Source organism: Amia ocellicauda, chromosome 5 (genome assembly GCF_036373705.1).
Source record: "Amia ocellicauda isolate fAmiCal2 chromosome 5, fAmiCal2.hap1, whole genome shotgun sequence".
In the NCBI taxonomy this organism is placed as follows: Eukaryota; Metazoa; Chordata; class Actinopteri; order Amiiformes; family Amiidae; genus Amia; species Amia ocellicauda.
The window spans coordinates 25,480,506-25,505,573 of NC_089854.1; the positions used below are offsets into that span (position 1 = coordinate 25,480,506).

Consider the following 25,068-nt stretch of genomic DNA (forward strand, 5'->3'; position numbering starts at 1 on the left):
CCGTTTGGATCACATACAGAAAGCTATTGTGCTATAATAGCTTGTAAAATTGCTTTAAAATGCCACATACACCCAGCGGTAAAATAAATCAGTTGTAAGATGTTTCAAATGTGTTTATATAATATACAGAAAGCTGAAACACAGTTTAAGTTAAACACAATCATGAAAATACAATGTATTCACAAATTATTCCTGTGAAACAAAATCTTACTCTTCAGACATATATAATACAGTTAACAGTAAAACGAATGTTATTTTAATGTTGGTTGATAAATGCATTCATTGCTTTAAAATTACTATATATACTATAATATTATACTTTAAATTGCTCTGTTACTGTCCAACTAATCTAAAGTATAAAGAGCCCTTTTTTCAAAGCATATAGACCTTCGCAATATCTTCTCTCGAATACCACATCACAATTACCAGTAGGCTGAAAAATATGTACTCTAAAGTTTTATTTGTATTTTTTAAAGAGGATATATTCATCATTTGCTTTGAATTTTAGATACAGTAGCATACACATGCGATCAGTAAATCTTATTTAAACAATGTATGTATTTATATGCACAAGCTAATTTATACGTATATACATGCATTTCCACAGATGAATATCATATGCAAATACAAACACGTTGTTATTATTATTTAGCTATCAAAAGTAGCAAAAAAATGCACATTATTTTCGACGTTTTGCAAATGAAGTTCCACGTTTATAAAGTCAAAAGGCTCTATTACAGAGACGGGATGGCTCTTGTTCTGCAGTGCGTCTTGAAGACATTCTTGCAAGGTGTTGTAATCATCCTGGATATCGAGTAATGCCTGGCACCCAACGCCAGAGCCGAAAAAGCACGTCAGGTTCAGGAAACCAGTTGAAAAGGTTTGCAGGTGACTAGCTTAAACACTGATTTCCATTCAGCATTCAGGAGAGGAGCCGCACCCATGTGCACCAAGTGTAACAAGTTCAGATAGGTTACATTTTCACTATTCCGACTTCTCTGCTACTTTTTACACCTGATCTTTATGGAAATTGCATTCTTTTTTTAATACAAGTTAAAACGAAATGAGCATAACATTTTTATAATTATTAATAATAAAGTATACATACATTTATTTCATTCTCATCCTAGCAATTTAACTTTATAATTCTTAACAAGCACAAAACAGATGAAGACAATAATCAACAGGAGATTGCAAGCGGACAAGCAGGGTATATGCGCTTGAGCTGCGAAACATGCGCTCTGCTGTCCCTTTAAAGAGCGCGTCCTGCGATGTGTGCAAGAATGCGCTTTTGGGAAATATGTGGCCTCTGTCCCTTTAAGCCTTTTCGCCAGTTGCGTAGATCCTTCATGAATGAAACCACGTGACCAAACATCATATGACGTCTGGCTCCGGCACAAGAGAAAGGGATCAACAAGGAGAAGGCGAGGGAGTAATTTTTTTTACAAATCACCCAGAAATAGAGACGCCGCACTTCCCGATACTCACTATCAGACCTCCGGCGGTGGGAACAGAGGGTCTCCCTTGAGTTTGGTGAGTCCGGCGGCGGGTTTGTGTCGACCGCGGGTGGCACATTTAGGAGCGGGCTGTTATTTTGCTGAGTGTGCACGCCTTTGCTTTCCCCTCTGCCGCCCGTGTCTCCGCGGTGTGTGCATGTCGCCGTGTGTGAGAGTGCGTTAAAGGGCCAGACATGCTGATTCATCACGATCGGGTCGTTATTAGGCATTGCACGGCGGTACCCCCGCAGCCGGGCACACTCGGGCGCTTTCTCCGAGGAGCCACAGGGGGATTCCGGGCTCCGGGGGGATCGAGGTGCGGGCTGAGGCTGTGTAGAGAAATGTGAAATGCATCTGAACGGGGCAAAGCTGCTGTTTCATCACAGCTGTGCGGCGCTGAGACGCGGGCGACGGCAGCGCTGTTTGAGCGGCAGACGGATCGGTCTGGGTGTCTGCGTTGTGTATCTGGAGAGGTGAGCTGAGCCTCGGCTTTCTTTCGTGGCGGACTAGCTGCGGATCGTGTCCTCAAGTCGGCTTGTATGTGGAGAAGGAGAAGAAAGGAGAGGGAGATGTCTGTACAGGAGCATGTGGTGTCACAACTGACCATCATCACAACAAAGCAATCGATGCGGTGCTGCCGTAGACCCCGCTGGACACGGCGCAAGAATGGGTGTTTTGTGCGCGGCTGCTCTGTTTGACAGTGTTATAAATCAGTGATCAGTTTGCAAATGAGCGGAAAGTATCACATGTGCTGATTCATCACATTACATTTTGACGTTTACTCGCAGGTATTGAGGAGCCATGGTGACTAACATGGCCCGCCGGACAAAGGTCTGGGCTCGGTGGTCAGGATCGATGGTGTTTGTTATCCGGCGTTCATGCCCAATGGCCACGGAAAGGGTTTCTAGGGTGGTAATGTCACTGCAATCGGCACATTTGCAAATCATGACAGGGAAAGGGAGAAGAAACTTCTTGTCGTTATTTACGAATCTGGTATTTGTTCTGTTGAAAATGTGGTGGATGGTTCTACGCAGGTGTAAGGCATGTGCTGTGCCTGTAGTCTTGTCAAAAGTCTTCACATCCTTCTCGAAAACCATTATTATGACCTTCTTAATACATAAGGTGTATAGTTTAAGTCAGTATATGTTTTAAACGAAATTAATCGATTTATAAATATTTCAAATGAATAATTCAAATTACAAACACACACAGTTTGTGTATCTGTGTATAATCTACTATGTATTATATATGTATACACACACACACATACACACACACAGTGCATTCATCGCAATAGGAAATTTCCTGCTAAAATTCTTAAAGTCATTCAGGGGTGAACAGAAAGGAGAAGTAAAACCAGCCATATTTAGTCTGTTTCATTACATTGGTGTGGTTTGTCCTGTCTTTTAGTTCTGGTGGCCTGCTGGGTTTGTATTTGGGTCAGGTCACCACTAAGAAGAATTTCATGGGTTTCTCTAATTCTCACTATGCTTTAGCCTATATATGTTTTTCATCTTTGGAGATTTTATTTTTTCTGATGATGTCACCATTATGGGCATAGTCCTTAATGGGTGTCCAAGCTTTGGGCTGTACATTCTCACTGGGTATTTGATCAACTTTGCAAGCTCGTCTGTTACCTGTAGACACTCGACCCAACTGTCACTGTCCAGCAAACGCAAAACAAACTCTAAATACAGGAGCATCAATATCTAGTTTGTAGATACCAGGGCTCTAGAAACAAAATCACACTCTTTCATCATACTTGTTTCTTTTCGCAGCAGTTGTGTTTTTCGTGTGGCCTGGGATCAGAGTGTGTGGCAAATGCGAATGGTTACCATGCTTTGTATGTTGTTGTTGTTGTTGGAATTTTGGTATGTTGGCGATGTGACGCCTTAAAGAAAGAAAGAAAAGAAAACTGCTCCGCTCTGATACTTGCTATATTTTCTCCTTTTCAGTCACTTATCCATTTTAGTCCTTGGTTACAATGGCATAGCTGCCTGGGGCTGTAGACATAAAACTATGTTGGCTACTCATTAAATAAGAACCATTCATCTCCAGTCGTTTCCCAAAGGGTGAAGGTGAAAGCAGGCTATTACAAGTTTTTACTCAGCCCTTTTGAGATGCAGAAAAGCCCTGGTTTTACCTGCAGTTGCATCAGTTGAAATGATACCGTGGGAGTGGGAGGAATGGAACCAATTAATGGTTTTGAGGGAACTATGAGAAATATTTGCTGTTGCAGTAATGTGTTCCGGTTTCATCTTTACAATTCAAAGGTATAAAACATACAGCCTACTCTAAACCTATTTTAAATATGATATTATTATTCATATGTTTTCTTTTCCTTAATATTAGTATGTTACCCCACATAACTAGCTTCATGGTACTGGACTTTCTTAACAAAGCTTTTCAATATATGTTTGTTGTTGTTGTTACATTGTTTCTATTTTGTTTTGAATATAGTGTTTTGAAAACGGGCTTGTGATGGCTTATGTTACTGTGTAGGCAACATACTGTGTTGCTCTGTCCTTTGTTGTGACTGAACCCCTAAATCATCTTTTAAGCTTGTGCTTCTTAATGTTTTTTTCCATAAATCACTATCTTTTATCTCTTGGTATACAAAGCATAAGTTAAAAATCAGATGAGAATTACTACAATTTGGATAAAGTACTGAGTTAAGCTGAGGCACGGTATTGATTGGACCTGACTGCTCACATCTAGATAAAACTCAAAGGACACCAGGAGCAAGGAACTGGAGGGGAGCTGTGCTGTAGTTCTTGTGACTGTAAAGTGCTGTTATGTGATATGTAATTTTACTTCTGGGATTGTAATATATGTGTGTGTGTGTGTATGTATGTGTATATATATATATATATATATATATATATATATATATATATATATATATATATATATATATATATATATATATATATATAATAATCATAATCGCCCTATATTGATCCACTGCGGGATGAAGGCCTCCCCAAGATATTTTCACTTGTTTTGGTTTATGGTGTCTGTTTTCCAGGTCACACCAGTGTATCGTCTTATTTAAGCCTCCCATCTTTTTTGTAGTCATCTTCTAGGTCTATTTTCAATTCATTCTATAGATTCTTTTGTCCATCTTTCGTCTGTTCTTTTTGCAGTGTGTCCAGCCCATTACCATTTTAGCCTTTTCACTCTTTCAGTGATCACTTACTTTTTTTTGTCTTCTGGCATCTATTTATTTGTGTTTTTTGTGCCTGTTGTTATTCAATGTATGCTTCTTTGATGTTTTCTACTTTGTTTAATTTCTGCATTTTATGACTGGGTTTCAGAGCCGTGTATGAGGAACTGGTAGTATGCATTTATCAAATATTTTTTCCCTCCAATCAAATAGATAGATTTCCTTTAAATAGCATGCCGTCTCTTATGCATAATGTTAACAACAAACTATTTCTAAAACTCTAAGGGGAAATAGTAAACCAGGAGAAACAAACAAACAAAAACAGTGTGTCCTCTGTTTTCCTGGCTCGGTTGTTTCGTAATGAACACACTCATTCCAAGCAGAAGCTTACGCATCTATGACTGTTTGATTTGCCAGCTTTTTGTCCCCTCTTGAACCAGAGCAACAGTCGTGAGGGAGGGGTTGTTTGTTGAAGGATTTGATGGGATTCATGGAAATGCCACAAAGGGAAGTCTCCCCAGACAGCTCCCTGTACCTCCCAGTGTGGAAACGAAAGTTACTTTTCTTTCAGTTTCCTCACCATCTGAATTGTTTTGTTTTCAATATTTCTCAGTTTTAATTTCAGTGAGCGACAGTGCCCTAGCAATTGAAGGAAATGCTATTCAATGCTATGAATGGCATTACAGGCCACACATTTAAAGGCTCATGGCTGCAATGGTGTAGTACCAGCAGTAGATGGGTATAGTAAGGTTACAACTTTTTTTTTCCCCTTTACAAATCCTGGTTCGATGTGTTGCTCTTTTTGACTGGTCTGTGTGTTTGGTAGTATATCATGTAGGCTGTCAAACAGTTCATATAGAGTTAGGGACATGTACAAAAACATGTACATTTCTATAATGGATTCTGTGGATTTTGGACATTATTGTATAGTCCACAGTGGAGTACAATTAGACTGTACCATATCATATTTTTTTAAATATATAATACACAATTGGGATATTTTCACATGTCATGATGTTTAAAAGGGTTTTAATAAAATTGGGTCCCCTGCCAGTGTCTGGGCTGAAATCCAGGATCTCTCTTCCCCAATTCAGGCATAGATATCAGGGATTATGGTGTGTTTTTTCTAAGACTTTGTCTATAGCAAATATTGAGAATTCTTGTTTGTCTTCATTGTGTTGCCAAGTATCCTGAAGGAAGTAATAATAGTGATAGCCTGGTAAAAAGTCTTGTTTCAAATTGTACTTAACATGCTGTAGGACATAACTGAGTATTGAGTTTTCTTGTTCAACCAGAAAAATCCTTTGCTTCCTGAAACTCACCCGGTGAGGTGTGTATGTGTAGTGTGTGATTGTGTGTGTGTAAATCAGCATGAGAATATATTTATTCTTTAATTACTTTTTCACTCTTAAAATATGTACAAGAATAAGAAAATGAAATATACTAAGTTCTGTCTCACTGAAGAAACAAAACATAAAACAGTGTTTTTTTTTTTCTCATGTCTGGTTTTCATTCCGTTATTATTAGGGTTCAGTTATGAATATCTATTGGGAGTTTGGTGAAAACTAGAATGTGTATTACAGCAAGATATAGAGCACTGTGCTACAGAAAAGTGTTTTTGAGTTGTAGTTTTTTTTTTAAATATATAAAGCTCTTATCTTCCAATGATCCACTGTAACTTTCACTTGGTTTTCAAGCCCTAGAATTGAAATTGAAATGACTTATTTTCCCCCTTCTTTCTTATTGAATCACAGAGTTAATTTCCTTTCTTTGTGATGTTATTTTTAGGATTTTGAACAAGGTTCCTTTGACAACTGTATGTGAAATGTAATTGGTCACTAGATTTTGAACAAAATTACTAATTTTCACATACGTAATGTTTGCTGTGCTGTGTTATTCTGACTGGATGAATTGTGCTGAATTTTCCCACTAACCAAAGTTTATTAATGGAATATAATTAAAAAATATATATCCAGTATTGGTATTAACACACATTTCCTCAACGTCAGTTGCTTCAGTTTTGTTAAAAGCTGCTGTAAGGCTGCATAACCATCATGATTCAAGCTTTATCATAGTTAAAAGGGACTGTAGTCTCCTTGTCAGAGAGTTTGCTGTTCTCCTACATTGTGCTGAGCTAAAGCGTATTTTCCATCAAACGAGTGATTTGTGCTCTGTGTTATTAGCAGGTTGTCAATTCATTTGATGGAATATGCTGACGGAGCATGCCCACTCCTGGAGTATCACCACACGAATTGTGTATCTCATGTTGACTGTGGTGCAAGAGTAGGTGCTTTTTATTTTGTATTTTTTAAGACTGTGATGGATAGATCTTTAGAAGCCCTGTCCAAATCCTGAATCCCACTCGGCTAAAACCGAGAAGAATTCAGTGCTGGGTGAGGTGGATTGATCTCAATACTTTAGAAAAGGACCATGCTTGCCCTTGTACAGTTTGTGTTGACCATTTGGGACAGTTGGTGTGTGGGGAATGTTTTTCAGCTAATGAATTGGAAATATGGGTGGTTTCCTCTCAGGTACTTTCTGCAGAAAGTGAAAGTGCTGCCCAGAATGCAATCTACCTTCTTTTTGTTGTTGTTGTGTTTTTTATATGGGTAAACATCTCCCAGCTTGTTGATGTCTCTTGGGTAGTGAAACTATTTGCAATGGTATTCTTTTTTTTTTTCCTCCCTGCCCCAGGGGAAAAAGGAAAGTGGGGGAGGGGAAAACTTAGATTTAGTTAACTTATCTCCTGTCACTCTGGCTATCTCAGTAGAAGGTAGACCAAATTAACCTACAAGGTCCTCCACAGGAAGAACCTAGCAGGAAAAAAAAAAACCAGTCTGAATCCCCTGACAGTGCATCTTTTTTTTGCTTGTGTTAGGAAATTTGTCATTACACACAGACTTAGTACCTGAAATGGAAAACGTGTAGACAGATTTTTTTTTCTCCTCTCTCCCTTAATACCACATACCACTGATCTTGTGATTTTTTTTCTTTCCTCCAGAAAGCTGCTGAACATTTTTTTTTTCCTCTCCTTATTTCACGCTCTGAATACCTAGTAGTTAATAGCTTGCCTCTTATCTGCCCGCGATGCTGTATCTATATATATATATATATATATATATAAATGGGATGCAAGCTCCACAACAACGGCGTGTCAGTCACCATAGATGTCTAATTTTTTATTCACTATTTAACGCTGTATGGCGCACACTGATTGTAAAATTATTTACTTCACACAACCAGGGGGAGGGTGGGATCATTTAAATTTCGGAGAAGTAGTGAAATCTAAGCTGCCTTGTCAGTTGGAATGAGTCGAGTAGGGTCTTGTAAGCTTCTGAAACGCAACAATGAAAGGGTCAACAATGGCAGAAGACCCTTTGAAATGCAATCCTTATTGGGGTTACATCCAGTTGTCTTTTTCGTTTTTCTTTTAAATATACTCTGAGCAGGAGACAGTTTTAGAGTATGGCTATTCGTTTGAACAAATGGATGTGGAGTACAGGTTTTTTTTATTTGCTGTGCTGCCAGAACTTTAAATAAGAGATTCCCAGTATAATCTTGCAGGGCTTAACCTCTGCTGTGTGCATCTACATTGTATGTGGATTCCATGACCCCACCTTGGTTAGCACATGTATAGAATGGTTCTTTTACAGGAAGGACATCAGACAAGAGCTTCACTGGAAAGCTAGGTAAGGTGCTGTTTTTTTTTTGTCTTTCATTTCTTTCTGAATATACACTGATCAGCCATAACATTATGACCACCTGCCTAATATTGTGTAGGTCCCCCTTTTTCTGCCAAAACAGCCCTGACCCATTGAGGCATGGACTCCACTAGACCTCTGAAGGTGTGCTGTGGTATCTGGCACCAAGACGGCGGCAGATCCTTTAAGTCCTGTAAGTTGCGAGGTGGGGCCTCCATGGATCGGACTTGTTTGTCCAGCACATCCCACAGATGCTCGATTGGATGGAGATCTGGGGAATTTGGAGGTCAAGTCAACAACTCGTTGTGTTCCTCAAACCATTCCTGAACCATTTTTGCTTTGTGGCAGGGCACATTATCCTGCTGAAAGAGGCCAATGCCATCAGGGAATACCGTTTCCATGAAAGGCATGGTCTGCAACAATGGTAGGTGGTACGTGTCAAAGTAACATCCACATGAATGGCAGGACATTTCCCAGGTTTCCCAGCAGAACATTGCCCAAAGTATCACACTGCCTCTGCCGGCTTGCCTTCTTCCCATAGTGCATCCTGGTGCCATGTGTTCTCCAGGTAAGCGACGCACATGCACCCGACCATCCACGTGATGTAATAGAAAATGTGATTCATCAGACAAGGCCACCTTCTTCCATTGCTCCGTGGTCCAGTTCTGATGCTCACGTGCCCATTGTAGGCGCTTTCGGCAGTGGACAGGTTAGCATGGGCACCCTGACTGTTCTGCAGCTACGCAGCCCCATACGCAACAAACTGCGATGCACTGTGTGTTCTGACACCTTTCTATCAGAACCAGCATTCACTTTTTCAGCAATTTGAGCTACAGTAGCTCGTCTGTTGGATTGGACCACACGGGCCAGCCTTCGTTCCCCACGGGCATCAGTGAACCTTGGCCGCCCATGACCCTTTCACCGGTTTACCGCTTTTCCTTCCTTGGACTGACCACTGCAGACCGGGAACAACCCAAAAGAGCTGCAGTTTTGGAGATAGCTCTGACCCAGTCATCTAGCCATGACAATTTGGCCCTTGTCAAAGTCGCTCAGATCCTTACGCTTGGCCATTTTTCCTGCTTCTAACACATCAACTTTGAGGACAAAATGTTCACTTGCTGCCTAATATATCCCACCCACTGACATAATGTTATGGCTGATTGGTGTATATTAAATGGGTTAGCATTAGTAAGAAGTTTCTGTGCCATACCCCGACATTACAGAATATGTGCAGGATGCTAAACTGAGGTGCAACTTTTGTTGTCTTCTGAATTTGAATAGTAAATTCCTTTCCAGTCAGTTTCTTTCCAGACTAGAGGTCTGACATGTTGGATTTCGCAAAAGTGAACTTGACAAAAACAAAACCTTGAATGAGTAATTACAGTGTGCTATGTCCTCTCGTGATCTGTGCCAGGGGATTGCTTCACCATTCCAGTGCAATCCCCCAGGTCTGTACTGGTTGGAAACAACACAGACAAAACACAGACCAAAACAATTATTAATGAAAATGAATGGAACAAAAATAGAAAAACCCAAACATTTGAGTACCTCTGTGTTTAAAGGCATGGGATGTTCACTTTATTTTATCTGCCTCCTCAGATCTGCTCTCTGCCATTGCACCATGCTCTCTCGCATATCTTTTTAACATTGTATTGATTTAATTAGCTGCTCGTGTTGACGCTGTCTGCGCTCGGTAACATGGCTTTCCAGGAATTTTAAATCGCATGTCTGTCTACGCAGCCTTCAGTGTTGAAACGGCAGAACGTTGCAAGCAGCGAGTCTCAGTAATGTCTCCTGCCTGCTTCCAGATGAGGAGCTGTGAAGGCGATGTGGTGGGTGTGTCTTCTTTACATTAGTGATTCTGAGCATGATCACTCATCAGTATCTCAGTGCTTTAATCAGAGCACTACAACAGGTGAGGAACATCACTTCATTATCATGACAGGCTCGGCGAGGCAAGGCAAGGATTTTTAAGAATTTCACTGTATTGCGTTGCCTTGTGGAAGGGGCAGTGTTTTTCTCCCCCTTTGTTTTTCTCTTTTTTTTTTTTTTTTTTTTTAAAGTTAATCTAATCCGTGGATTAACCTTGCTGGCAGTCCTCTGTGTATTGTTAGATGCCTTCACCCTTGCCAATAAATTATTGTATAAATATTCCAAACGGGAGATGCATGTTGCACTAGGGTACTGTTAAATAATCATGCTGTTAATTAACAAATGTGAACGGCACTTGACAGCCTTGTAGCATTTTCTGAGGCGGCTACAAAAGGATGAGATCATTAAGGGACAACGCCACACTTGCAGAATCTTGCCAGTTCAGCATTTTTTTTTTCCCTCGCTCTTGTTTTTCTTTAGTTTTTTTTAACTTAATCTCCTCAGTTTATTAAGCAGCATGGTTTGAAGGCTGGGGTGAGCAGAACCTCTCTCGGGTTAGTTCAAGTTTAGAACTTCCTAATTGGAGACTTGGTCTTGGTCATTGCTGACATTGGTGTTTTTTTTTTTTTTGTTCCCCCCCCCCTCTTTCTCCCCCTTGTTTCACACCCCCCTCCCCTTAAGCTCCTGAAAATGTGTTGAGGATGCAGTTTCAAGGTTTTTTTTTTTTTTCTCCCCTCTCTCCTCCCTTCTTTTTCTCTGTTCACACTCAGCATTTTTTTTCTCCTGTGGGTGTGATGTCTCTCCTACAAGTAATCAGCTCAGAGATGTCAGCATTCTTCGAGGCGATTCATAAGAATTCAGCCTGCGCTTGCAAAAGACACTTCTAGTTCCCCATCACCCCCCCCCCCCACCAGCACCATCTCCGTCCTTGCTTTCCTGCCTCCCTCACTAAATATGCACAAAGGGGTGAAATCGTTTACTGGAGGTAATACATTTTGCATTGTGTAAGAGGATGCTTCCTTGCAAGCTTTTCTGACATGAATATTAAAAGGGTAAACTTGTCAGCAGGGATGTCACAGAACAGCAGCCTTTACTATGAAAAGTGACTGTTTGCCTGCTGTGGTTGCCATCATGAGATCTGCTCTTCATTGTTCTAGCTTATTTACACGGAGGTACTCTCCTGAAAGACAGGATTCACAAGACACTCTAGGGAAATAACATTGCAATACAACAAGAAAATGCACCATGGGCTAAAATCATTCATTGCTGCTGCTCTTTCTCTCTCCCCGCCCTGTTTTTCTTCTTTGGTCCACAATGCATATATATTTTTAAACCACGAGAGCAGACAGAAATTCCCTGTTGCTGTTTTATTAATATATTGGGAATTCCAACCCTCACCAGATTTGAATGTGATATTTTAATCGCCCTTTTTAATAGTATCAGGAGGTTAACCCAGTTTGAATTTATTTTATCTGTGAAAGGTGCCTCCTACCTTTGTGTGTGTGTGTATATATGTGTGTGTGTATATATATATATACATGTATGTATGTATGTATGTATGTATGTATATATATATGTATATATATATATATAGATTTTTATATGTATAGGAGAAATCTACAGTAGGTATGAACTACTGTCACCTCCATGTTGCAAATATCTTAAATGTTTCAAATTCTCAGTTCAGAATTCAAGTTTGATCCTTTCCCAGTTTTTTCTTCCAATCTAATGGTAATAACATCTACTTTGTGGTTAAAAGGTGCAACTTGCAAAGCTGGCTCACTCTTTCATTAAGCATTACAATGGTTGCTCTAACATCACAATTTTGTAACAGCTTGGTTAATGTGGGTAACTGTGCTCTTTGTCAACACCCCCTCTGTGCCCGTGGGTGTCTGATTCACGTTTTCTTGCGCTCCCTTGAAATGATAGGAACGCTCTAATCTTGGCTGATACTGGTTACGATTTTCTTTATTTAGCTGCGTGCTAAATTTGTTTCTACGTCACATTTATGTATTTATTTGTTCTTTTTTTTCTGTCATCCCATTTCATTTGTTTCTTTTAGAATATTCCTCTCGGGGATAAATGTTAAATGTATGGTTGACCTACAGTTTCTGTAGGTGGGGTTTGGAGCAGTGAAGTAAAGCAAAAGAGGTGAGGAGTGGAGTAGTTGCAATATAGGTGAACATTTTCACTGACATCTGTGGCTGTAAGCTGGGGATTCATTTACTAGATCATTGTAATAGAGACCTCCTTTATTATTCTAATTAAGTTTAACTTGTTTTGTCATTTATAAACTATTTAGATGAGTAGCTCAACCACCATGTATGAACATATTTAGGTTTCAAAATTACTGAGTTCTTTCATAATTTTCTCCAATATGCCATGCTGCTTAAAAAACAACAACATTAAAACAACCTTATGTTAATCTTTGAATCCTTATTCATAAAATCTACAGGTAGAACTGCAGACTTTCTATAAAGAATTTCTTAATTTTTATTTAACTGAACTTCTGCTTGTTGTGCACACCTAGCATATTGGCCTTTAACATAGGAACATAACTTTTTTAATAATTTGGGTTGTTGATTTCTGTTTCTTCATTTGATGTGTTTTAGGTTTCATTCCACATTACTAAACCACATTTTTTTTTTTTTTGCCACTTTTTTTTGTTTTTTTCCTCTATTCTAGTAGGTTCGTCTTGGTTCAGATACCCTGAAACTTGCCAGGTAGCTGAGGACACTTTCGGTACGATGGATGGACAAAACCCACAAAGTAGGAAAATGCTAAAGCCGTTAATGAATGTCCCTCCTGGTTTAGCATTTTTACAAACCGTCCCATCCTCCTAAGTGGCCTGCTGTGTCTGCTGTTTGTGGGGCTTCTCGGGTGCATTATGGGATAAGTGCTGAGTTGTGGGGTGCGGTTTATTGGTGTTGGTAGAGATTAGGAATCTGCTGAGCCAGGATGACTTGATCTCATGATATTTGCCCCGTCACGGCACACAATGCTTTACTTGTTTCCCAACGGCATTTTTGTGGAAGTTGTAAAGACTCCTTCAGTGTCAAAACTATTAGTAATACTTCTAAATATTGGCCTTCTTGTAACTTCCGTTCTCTCTCCCCCACCCGCCCCCCCGTCATCTCTCTAATGAACAGCAAATGTTCAACAGGACAGGTCTGAAGCTGACAAACTCAGCACGGCCCTGGTCCGAGTCCTTGTGTGGGATTTCTTGCACGGTGCTCTCCTTGCCTGACTAACAGTATTTAGTCTGCCGCCCAGTCCCAGATGAGCTCGCTTGGGGGGGAAAAAGAGGAACACAGGACTACAGGAGGCTGATTTATGACTTAGGCCGTCGGTCTGTCTGTCGGTCTCGTGTGAGACTACTCGCACCAAATTGCAAATGCTTTCTATTCAGGCACCCTGGATGCTGTAAACCATATGTGTGCATGTATATGCATACACAGACATTTAGGTTTGAACAATTCTCTGGCATATATTTTTTTTTTTATTAAAGCAGTTTAATGAACTACTTTCTGATGTATTAAGCATGTTGGCCTTTTTATTTTTATGTATTTGTGGTATATCTAAGCATATTACATCAGATTTCAAGTGCTGTAGTCAGATTACTTTCCCTTGTTTTGTATTGTTTTTCGCTTCCTCGTCTGGCTAAGGTGCCCCACCTGTCGTACCTGTCCTTTTCCAAGGCAATGCCCTGCTGCAGTTCCAGCAAGGCCGTGCTCTAGCAGCAGTGCTCGGCATGTTGCCCCCTCCCCCCACAGCCCTGTCCCCGTGTCTCGCAGCGCATACTCGGTGTCTGCAGTGGGCAAAATCGTTGGCAGTGAGCGCCAGGTCACTTGCTGACACAGGTTTTGTTGTCTGTAGAGTAAGAGCTGGCAGACCCTGTGACTCTGCTAACCTCCCTCCGACTAGCTGTACATTTCAGGACAGCCTGGTGTATTCTGCTGCCAAATCCAGTCATTACAGTTCTTATTATAGTTTTCATATTTCTTAGGTTTTCATTCCCCCAAGGAAATCCCCTCACTTTTTTTTTTTTTTTATTTCAGTTTGGTCTAGTTTTGGTACTACTTTTCAACCACAGTTTGGAATTCCCCAAGTTCCTTCTGTTCACGAGTGCGGATTATCCTTTGACCTCACCACAGTAATTACTCTTTCACTATGCTAGGCATCTTACAGGGTTTTACAAGCAAAATATGATGTTCCACATATACATGAAAATACAAGGGTAACGACAAATCTACACATTAGGGTGAATAACATTCAGGTAGAAGAGAAGATCAGAATAGTCTACAGTTTCCTTTAAAAAAAAAAAAAAGTCATTCTGAGAGGTTACCACACAGGTTTGCATCATACCTAAATAAATTCATTCCTACAACGCATGATGATTCTGAGATGTAAGATTTGGTAGACGAAACCTTGTGTGCACTGGAATTGTGGCCAAACCGCACTATTGTCAATGTAGGCTGAAGTGATACAGTTCTGATCAATACGTGGAAACTTGAAAACCACAGTATGAACTTCACTAGATGAATCTGGTGACTGGGGAATCCTACCTATTGTACAGCATTGCGGGGCAGGGGTTGGTAGAATGTAGTATGACTGATTGATTTGATCCTGGCATATTTGGGGATTTCGTGTGTGTGTGTGTGTGTGTGTGTGTGTGTGTGTGTGTGTGTGTGTGTGTGTGTGTGTGTGTGTGTGTGTGTGTGTGTGTGTGTGTGTGTGTGTGTGTGTGTGTGTGTGTGTGTGTGTGTGTGTGTGTGTGTGTGTGTGTGTGTGTGTGTGTGATTTTATGCAACATTGATCCAAACCAATCCCACAATCCAGCCTGGTGATCTTACATATTTGTGATGAGGGGTTCCACTTAAAATAATCTGTATTATTCATTTAAAAGAACATAATCTCTGTTTTTTCTAAAGTTATCTCGTTTTACACCTTTCTCAGGCTTCGAACCTGGCAAGGAGGAAAAACAAATCATAAAAGCGAACTGGTTAGGAGGCGTTTTGACAGTTACAAACTAGATTTGTTTGCGTTCTTAGAAATGGTTGTAAACCACTGTACCACCAAGGAGCTGACAGGAAACCGGAAACTGGAGGTTGCTATCTTTTTCACTTTCAGTGTCCTACTTTGAGAAAGGCAGCCACCTTCCATAGAGGGTGGCAGGGTTCTTGATGTTTAAACGAAGTCTGATTGTATTATACACTTCGGTTTTTTTGCGCGCACCCCCCCTCCTTCCAGCTCAGACATCGCAGTGTTTCCTTAAGAGTTACACGTTGTTATAAAGAGATTGCTTTAGCACTTTCCTTGCAAAGATAGAAATAAATGTGTCAGAACAGTAATATATCCTCGGTGCAGCTAGTGTTTCTGCAGTTCAACAAATCTTTGTTATTGAAAACCAATATTGTAGGTAATCTTCACTGTATATTGTTTTACTGAATGACAGTCCCTTTGTCAGCCATAAATAAATAATCCTTAATATTAATTAAGGTTTAAACTGGTCTCATTATTTTCCACAGACCTGTGGTGTCGGAACAGGCTCTCGTGGTATGACGACCACTAACAAGGGAAGCAAGGCCTTAAAGGTAAGAGATGGTGCTTTCAAAACTTCATGTCCCTGTACAATATAATTTCTATCTGTTTGTTTGCTGGCTGTTGCCTTTGATCTATCTCAGTGAATATACTAATTTATTTGGTCCAATATCAAAGTAGAATTATTTTCTTTCAGTTTCTTATGATTTTGTAACTTTTTAATTATCTTAAAGTAAAGCATTATACCCAGTGCCTGGCTGCAGATAAGAACATAAGAAAGTTTACAAACGAGAGGAGGCCATTCGACCCATTGTGCTCGTTTGGTGTCCATTAATAACTAAGTGATCCAAGGATCCTATCCAGTGTATTTTTAAATGTTCCCAAATTTTCAGCTTCAACCACATCGCTGGGGAGTTTGTTCAGATTTTGACGACTCTGTGTGTGTTTTATAGGTAGCAAGTCTTAAAGAAAAACACTTGGGTGATTTCCCAGATTCTCAAAGTCGAACTTTATTTCGCTACTCATTCTTTTTTTAGAAAGATTGGCCACATAGAGTACAAAAAACTCAGAGGTTCTTCAGATCACCCTGCTGCTTGCTACATCTACAGTTATTGTTCCCTTTTCTTACCCAGAATGAATCTCTGCGCCCATAATCCTAACCCCTGTGTATATCCATAGGAGCAGCCCAGTGCAAGGCTACAGTGAGTGATGGGAATGTGATTGCTATGTGCATTTATATTTGGGTCACCTGGGTGAATAATAACCATGTGGCCAGTGGTGAACTGTATTCAGACACGGTTTAGTTTGCAGCTTTATTTCTATACTAGAACGAATGAATTGACGGAACATGAAATAAGAAGCTTTGTTGGTGTCACCGGGAAACAAGCGGAAATGTTTTGTAGAGATCCAGCAGTAGATCAATGGAAGCTGATGATAGCGTGAAACTGAAAGGAACAACAACAATGTATTTAGTTTTTCTCCTTTCCTACCCTCGCCCCCCACAGGTGAAAAGGGAACCGGGGGAGAATGGCACAAGCCTGACAGACGAGGAGCTGGTGACGATGTCGGTGCGGGAGCTCAACCAGCACCTGCGTGGCTTGTCGAAAGAGGAGATCCTACAGCTGAAGCAGCGGCGGCGCACGCTGAAGAACCGCGGCTACGCAGCCAGCTGCCGCGTGAAGCGCGTCACGCAGAAGGAGGAGTTGGAGAAGCAGAAGGCCGAGCTGCAGCAGGAGGTGGAGAAGCTGGCTTCAGAGAACGCCAGCATGAAAGTGGAACTGGACGCCCTGCGCTCCAAATACGAGGCTCTCCAGAACTTCGCCAGGACAGTCGCCCGCAGCCCCGTAACTCCAGCCCGGGGCCCCATTGCCTCGGTCATCGGCCCCCTCATCCCGGGCAAGGTGGCCACCACCAGCGTTATCACAATAGTCAAGTCAAAAACAGACGCTAGGTCTTAGTATCCAGCAGGGTGGCAGGTCGTCGGGATGAACTGGTCAGTGCATCATAATTGAGCTCAGAAAGTCATTGTTCCTTTTACCCGAATCAACCCCCTTCCCTCTTCCTCCTCCTCCTCCACCACCACCACCACCACCACCACTCCCATCCACCCTCACACTTAGATGGAAGAAGTGCGGCCTATGGGGGTTGGCTGTGCGGTGTGGTCGGAGCTGGCGCAGGTTTGGAGAGGACGCATTGGCCAGCTCTACCACTGTCCCGCCCGTCACCCTTGCAGGCCGCTCACTTCACCTCTGTCATGCTGAGGCGTAGAGGCTGGACCCTGCAGGACACACAAGACACCACCTGGGCTTCACGGTTGACACTGTAAAGTAAGGTTAAATGGCATATTTGGTTTGGTGGTAAGCCGGGCCCAATACATCCAGATGTCATGCTGAAGACATTTCTGGATAAATCCAAATTTTGTTTTGAATGTTTGAGGTGATGTTCACATGGGTCCAACTGTATTCTGTCTAATAGTTTTGTTAGTTTCTGCTAACCTGGTTTGTCATATAAATATAGAATCATTGATCTATGTTTTTTCCGTCCTAGTACATCCAGGGAACTTAAAAATGTACTGAATGCACTGGCTTGGAGGCTTTTGAAGACAACCTGCTATTCAGATCAGTCTCCTCATTTTGCATGAGCTTGCATTTCATGGAGCCAATAGACAGAATTAATTTCATCCCTTTTTTAATAAGCACAGCTGAGAATGTGGTATTAATTGGCGAAAAGTTCAAAGTAATTCTGTTCTGTTCTTCTCTGCACAATTCATCTCTTTTATAGGAGGGGGGTTGATGCCATACCCATTCTAGTTTGTCCCCATCCCTCACCCCCCTACTCTAAACTGTGCCTAATATTTTGCACTGACCAAACAGTTTGAAAAAAATATATAATAATTAAAAGCTGTAAGTGTTCATATATTTCCGAGCTGTACAGTATCAGAGTGGCAGTGAAGTATATTTGCTCAGATTACCAATTTATGTGATTGGGTAGTCCTTTTTCCTTTTTAATATAAATATTTGAAGTGTTTGTTTTTTGGGAAATTACACATTATTATTATTTTTTTGTAATATTGTCCATGTCTAGAATAAGCTGGTATTCTTTGTAGACGTTTATGAATATTGTAATGAAGAATATTCGACCTGGAAGGCAATAAAATCTTTATGTTCAGGAAACATCGGTAGTCAGAGTTAGGGATCCCGTGCTTAAGTTTATAAACTATAGATAACCAGGTCTGTTGGATAAATGAAAGGAACACTTTGTGCTTATTAGAGGTTATTTATTTTATACCATTTAAAAAATATTTTGTGATTAAAACACTGAAAATTATTTAATATCTGTAACCTCTGTGATAAATGGTGACAATTTAGATGTTTTTTTTTTTAAATTTATTTTTTAGTTCTGTGTTTTGTTTCCTTTCATAAGAGGTATAAACAAAAAAGAAAATCCATCAGTCCAATCTAGTCTAAGTTGTGACATGGCAAACACTTTATTTTTCTGGGGTATATTAACATGGGGACTAGCTGACCACATAAATAGACAAAAGTGTATTTACACAAGCTTTACTATAAAGTTGTTAGTGTATGTATTCTAAGGATCTTTGTCCACGTTCAAGTTTTGATTTTTATAAATACATAGAGTATCTTACATTATTTATAAAAACCTTACAAAAAAACAAAAAAAATCTACAAAAAAAAATAAATTGTTTGATATCCTTTTTGCAAATTGTACCAAAAGTGGCTTATTATTGAAGTCGATAGCTTTTTCTAGTGACTAGGCGCGTATTGTGGAATAGCGCGTGGCGTGATGTTTAAGTGACAAGGTGACAGTATTGTTCACTATATGGATGTGATGCTGTACTTTTCTTTAAATTAATAACTGGTGACGTAAACACGGCCCATTTTCTTTCAGGCCCCCTCCATTGGTTTCTGTTGAAACTCCCCTCTGGCCTTGTTTTAATTTGAAATACTGATCAATACAAAAATAATTTGCCAGTAAATGCAAAAAAAAACACAAATCTAATTGGACTGAATCTATATGGAAAATTTCAGTTATGCCTATTTTAAGAAATATTTGTGTTTATTGTGAAATGACTCTGTGGTTTAGCCACTGGGATTCATATTAATGGAAGCCCCCTTCTCCAGCAGGGAAATTTATATATGAAAATCGCCTCGCAGCTTTGATGAACCCTAAGGGTTTTTTTTGTATGTTACCGGTGTTGAGTGTGTCAACACCGAAACAGGAGCAGGCTCAGCCTAATCTTTATGTACGAGATGCACTGTGGTAATATACACATTTTCCAAATGCCGAGAAATTGAAAGCAGTTTCCTAGGCATCAGCAAAGCGGGGTCTTTGTGTGTGCTCTTTAGAATTGGTGTTCGGCTTCATTAAGTATTCCTGTTGATCTAGCGTGGGGAGATTTGCTCAGCTTTTGGATAACAAAACTACTGCGGGGGTCTGAAGGTAAAAAACAAAATGCATTTTAAAAATGAGCAGCTGTATACATCACCACTCTTTAACCAAGTTATTTTTGTGATGTGTGATTTCTGTATATTTCTCTGCTATATTTAATGCAAAAAAAATTGGATATAATTTTTTTTATTTTGTATTTTATTTTATTAATGCCAGGGATGTGTGACTCTTCTGCACTGTGTAAAAACAAATGTCATGTCATAATAGCTACTGCCTTCTTGCAAGGGGCCTTTGTTCTTTTTTCTTTTTTGAATGGAAAGGTGGGTTTTACTGCTGTGCAGTAGGTGTAGTCGCTGGGCTTATTACTGTTTAAAAGACCAGTGAAATTTACATGCCAGAGACGGGCAAAGGATTTATTTAGCCATCAGAACATTAGACTTTTTTTTTCATAATTAAGGGCTTTTATAAATTTGTTAATTGTAGCTTTTTTTAAACAAAATTAACATATTTTAATACAAACTGAACCCTAATATTGTAATTTAAGGAAGCCATAGCCGTGCTTTCACTATTAACACAGAGTTTAGTTTATGCCAGTTAACAAAACTTTTAAGAATGAATAATTGAATGTGTAGAAAGTAATTGTATTAAGGTTTAATTCCAAAATACACCCATATGGTGTAAAGGCTAAATATTAATCTCTGTGCTATGTTAAATATGAAAAGGGGACATTTTGCTCAATTTATCTCCATTATAAATGATCTATAAATATTAGAGAAAAGCAGTTCACTCTTTTGCTACGAGCAAGTATTGGTTTTTTTTTGTTTGTTTGTTTTTCAAACATTTAGTTTCTTCGTATTTATAAAGACAACTGAAAACTTAGATTATTATTGGATTATCATCTTTTTCAGCTTGAACGAGGAAAACCGTTTCTAACATGCTTTGGCATGATCCGTAAAAGGAAACGAGTGAGTATTGAGACATTTCTAGTCAGACGGAGGAAAGAAAACCATGAAGGTCCTGTGCAAGTGGACAGTAGCCGTGATTGACCACACTTTCCAATGTTTGAGGTTCCAATTTTATACTGACCGGACGAAAAGTTAAATAGTTAAAGGCCAAGTGTTTCCTATGGTAGTATCTGTCCATGTCAATTTTAAAAATGCGCTCTCCGAGTTTATTGTCAAAGAAAGGCTGTGGGTTTTCAAACCAGTGGATTTGAAAGGACATTTAAAATTGACAAGATTTGCCACATTTTAATATTTACAGTCTTTGCATGATGCTCTGTACCTCATAATCCCTTTTGTTTGAACCATCCCCCTCACTTCATTGCATCACTGCTCATATTGTGCAGTAGTACTCAACCTTTGCAAGGATTTTGTGCATAATTTCTTTATTTATATACATTTTTTATTATGATTTGAAAGGAAGACCATTAATATGCTGCCTTTTTTTGATGGCTTTCTGCCGTGAAGAAATTTGCTCAGGAATGCAGATAATTGTGAGCGCACTTGTTTAGTCGGACTCTCGATGTTTTGGGACCATATCGTACAACACAAAGGGATGCCCTTAGGAAACCTGCGACAGGTAGTCTGTGCACCTGTGGTTTAGGGCTTCTCTGATCAGTAAGGGCTTGAGTTTGCTTGAAACAATGTGTGTTGGGGGTGGGGGTGGTGAAAGCCAAAATCAAAACTGGTATTTCATGATGGAACTGGGGGTTAATGCTGCCAAAGGATCACTCAACATTTCTGATATCAGAAACTATTACCTCTAAAGTGGACCTTAACACCGCCTCCCTCATACAAGCAAGTACAGATAAAAATATTTGTTATGACAATTTAAAAGCTGTTGAAAAACCTGCAAAATAACATTATAAAGTAAATAAGCTTATTTGCTTTTGCTTCAGACACACAACCGTGAATACTAGGAGAAGAGATAAAGATGCTAAGCCCACGAGACAAAGGTTTTAGGCAAGCTGCTTTGAGTGACAATGAAGAAAGAACCTTGTCGAATTGCTGGTCTTTTGAACTAGCTTTCTTCTCAACGCTTGGCCTTTAAATTGCATTTAACTTGAAAACTTGTGAACACTGGAAATCACGCCTGAGGCATTTTATTATATATATATATATATATATATATATATATATATATATATATATATGAAATAAAATATTTTGTTTTTTCTTAAGAAATCAACAAGAAATCTTTATTTGACTGGTTATCTGTGAAACTGTTCTAATGGATTTGATCCTCATTCTCGGCATTGCTTTGATTCAATGTTAATGTTCTCTTTTTGCTGTGGCGGTCCTGTAGTGTTACCCTCTGTGAACAATGTGTAAAGGTTTTTAAGTGCTTGTTTTAGCAAGCGCCTTGTGTCATTCATTTCTCTTCTGGAGACGTGTGGCGTACTTGTGTACGTCGTGGTGACTGTTGTGCAAAAGTGAACCTTTTTAAATATGCAACTCAGTGGACTGCAGTGAGAGGCTAGAGCTCTGAGCTATGAGTAGTATTGTTGTAAAGTGACAAAAGTCAATAGTTTTATACAGAGTGCATATCTATCTATGATTCTTGTTGAATCCCTTATCCCTCAGTTTCACCAAGCATATAATAACCCTTTCCTTCCTTTCGCTGCACATCTATACATTTATTATGATATAGGCTGACAAATCAACACTGTTTTTGTTGTTGCAGCAATTTTTACATAGTTGTGGTTTGTTTTTTTCCCCATTTGGTTCAGTTTCCCTGACTTGTAAAGCCTAGACTTGATCAGCAAAGGAAAAACCTGATTCTACAATGAATCCAAGCACAAATTAGCCCTCCCCCTTCCATCCAAGACCGCAATTTCTAATCTGAAGTGCCTAAATCCCTTAAGGCATGGGAAATGGAGAAAACAGTGGGGGGAAAAAAGTATAAGCTGTTCCAACATTCTGTGACCGATTAAATATTTGTGGCTGCTGTTGGTACCCTCAGGCCTGACTTCCTAAAAGATAACTGAATCTCCATCGTGTGTTCCCCGGATCACAGATAAAACCTGGTCAGCACATCTCGTACATTGAGTCTTGTGCGCTTTTCAATTGGACTGACACACTTCTTAAGTAAATCACGCTGCTGTAAAATAGCAGTTCTTTGTTTTAATTGTTCTTTGTATGTGCACGTGTGAAATAACTCTTCCGTGCACATTATAGCAGTCTATCATTGGTCATTTTTGCGGTCACCTTATTGTCAGAACTGGTCCTTACAAGGGGAGATAAACCAAATGGGTGTAGAAACCAAAATGAGTGGCACAACATGGATATTTCCCACATCCCAATTATATCTGAAAACTCTTTTCACAAGAGAAATGAATTTCTTCAGTTTCTAGTTCGGCTTTTGATATTGATTCAATACTGTGTATTTGCATATCAGAAATGAAAGAAAATAAAAAAATAAAACACCCCAAAATACGTGTCTGGGTGGCAGCCACATTGGGATAGTCTGTCAGAGTTTACACACTGAAGGGTTTGCACAGTTTTATGTTTTCTGGTGTGAACCAGGTGGACTCCTTTTAGGATCCAGTGGCTTATCTATTATTTTTCAAACAGTGGGTTATTACTTGTTATCTAGACTGAAAAACAAATTATCTGAATCAAAAATGTGTAGCCTATAGACATACCTGGAGGAAGGAAAGTGGTTATAAGATAAGTGGGGGACTAAAATGATCAGACACCCTTTTTTATCAGGGGAGCAAATGGGGAAAAGGCTTACTCACTGCATTTTGAAAACTTCACGCAGTGTTTGTTGTTAGTTTAAATTATAAACTTCCTATCTTGCTGCTAGACCAATTGCTAGGACATAGGTATGCTGTGAAGTTCTTCATGCTTTGGGTAAATCCACTAACATCACCCCCAACTTGTTTAAAAAAAAAAAGAAAAAAAAAAAAAAAAGAAAAGAAAATCTAAGCCCTTTTTATTGATAATATTTGATATTTATCTTAACAGCACTGTTGTGTGTACCTCTGCAGTCTTCTTTTACTTTATTACACCTTTTTGGTTACAAGTGAGATGTAATATATGTATTTTAAAGAAGAAATAGTTTATCAGCACTTAGGTGACAAAAATCTAAGCTTTAGACGGCTATTTTTTATTTTTAAATCAAAACACGTCTGTGTCAACTGGTAAGTATATGATTTGGCAAGTTTTAATATCTTGCTCTTCAGAATAGGTTTATGTGTCTCAAAAGTGTAAAGTGAGAAATTAAAGCTATAAAAAAAGTAGTGAGTTTTATGAATAAATGGTAAATAATAAAATCTGTTTTTGTTATTTTTCTGTCTGGGGTGTAATAAATTATGATATCACAGTACATTGTATGAAAAAAATACATAAAAATAAAAGTCCATTTAATTGTAAGTATTTATTAACTAAATTATTGTACTTTTTTTGAAATCTGTAGATAAGTAATATGATGTATTCATATATAACAACCATGAAATTAACTGTTTCATTCTCAGTCAGAGGCGTCATTAATTTATTGATGTATATACTGTATGTTTGTTGATATACAGCTTACTTTATTTTGTATATGACCAATAAACACATTTTGAAAAAGTACCTGTGCTCTCTTTTTAAAATGTGAACATTACATCCTTCTCAATATTGGTTTTATTCCTTAAGCCTTTGTGACCCATTTTGTTACAGGAATAAAATACAATAAGATAAAATAAGACGACAACAAAAAAAAGCCAAACCTCAACACAAATTCACCATTTAAACAGTGTGCTTTCTTTTTGCACGATCCAAAAAAAGCTACCAAGTGACCCAGTTTAAGCAACCTCTGTGGACGTATTTTTGGCCTGACATTAGTAAAACATGACAGAATCATGAAGGATGTCTAGGTGTGCTTGCCCTTAATGAGGACACGGAGTTATCTCCCTGTTTGTTTCCTGAACCCGGGTGTGGAGAGGGCTGTGAATACATGGTACTTTATATGCAAGGACACCTACATATCTTATGCATGACTTGGACACATTAAATTATGCATAATACTGTAAATTGCTTCAGTAGCCAGAACGGTCATTCCTTTCATGATCTGTACAATGTTAGCTGTATGTATGTGTTTAGGTTTGTGTGTATATACATAATTTATATATACAAAGAAATATCAACCATTTTTGACCATTCCTTTTTAAAATCTAGATCAATCGTTAAGACTTGTCTTATTCTATATACACATGTATGGTCTAGGCTGTGCACATATATAATGTGAATGTGTTGTATAGGTGAACTCCTTTACCCTGAAATTCTGCTATCTCTGTGATTAAGGAAATGAATTCTTCAGATTGTAAAGGATGCTGCAAACGGGTATTCGATGTTTAACCCACTTCCACACTGCTTCCAAGGCCAGTGGTGAGAGT

General features: G+C 39.2%; 1 protein-coding gene across 2 annotated transcripts; it reads left to right on the forward strand.

The window, feature by feature from the left end:
• Positions 1-1,375: 1,375 nt before the first annotated feature.
• Positions 1,376-24,263, forward strand: LOC136749920 (transcription factor MafG). Of its 2 annotated transcripts, none has more exons than XM_066704572.1 (3): positions 1,376-1,533; positions 15,764-15,829; positions 16,781-24,263. In XM_066704572.1, exons 2-3 carry the CDS (start codon positions 15,794-15,796, stop codon positions 17,231-17,233), a joined length of 489 nt encoding a protein of 162 aa, XP_066560669.1. In that variant the 5' UTR covers positions 1,376-1,533; positions 15,764-15,793; the 3' UTR covers positions 17,234-24,263. The 2 variants fall into 2 exon arrangements, with proteins under 2 accessions (XP_066560669.1, XP_066560668.1); XM_066704571.1 differs by lacking the exon at positions 1,376-1,533 and adding an exon at positions 1,751-1,969.
• Positions 24,264-25,068: the final 805 nt, after the last annotated feature.

Coding starts and splice junctions, on each gene's coding strand:
- LOC136749920 (XM_066704572.1), top strand. CDS start 15,794: ATGACGACCACTAACAAGGGAAGCAAGGCCTTAAAG. Junction 15,830..16,780: donor AGGGAAGCAAGGCCTTAAAG/GTAAGAGATGGT, acceptor CGCCCCCCACAG/GTGAAAAGGGAACCGGGGGA.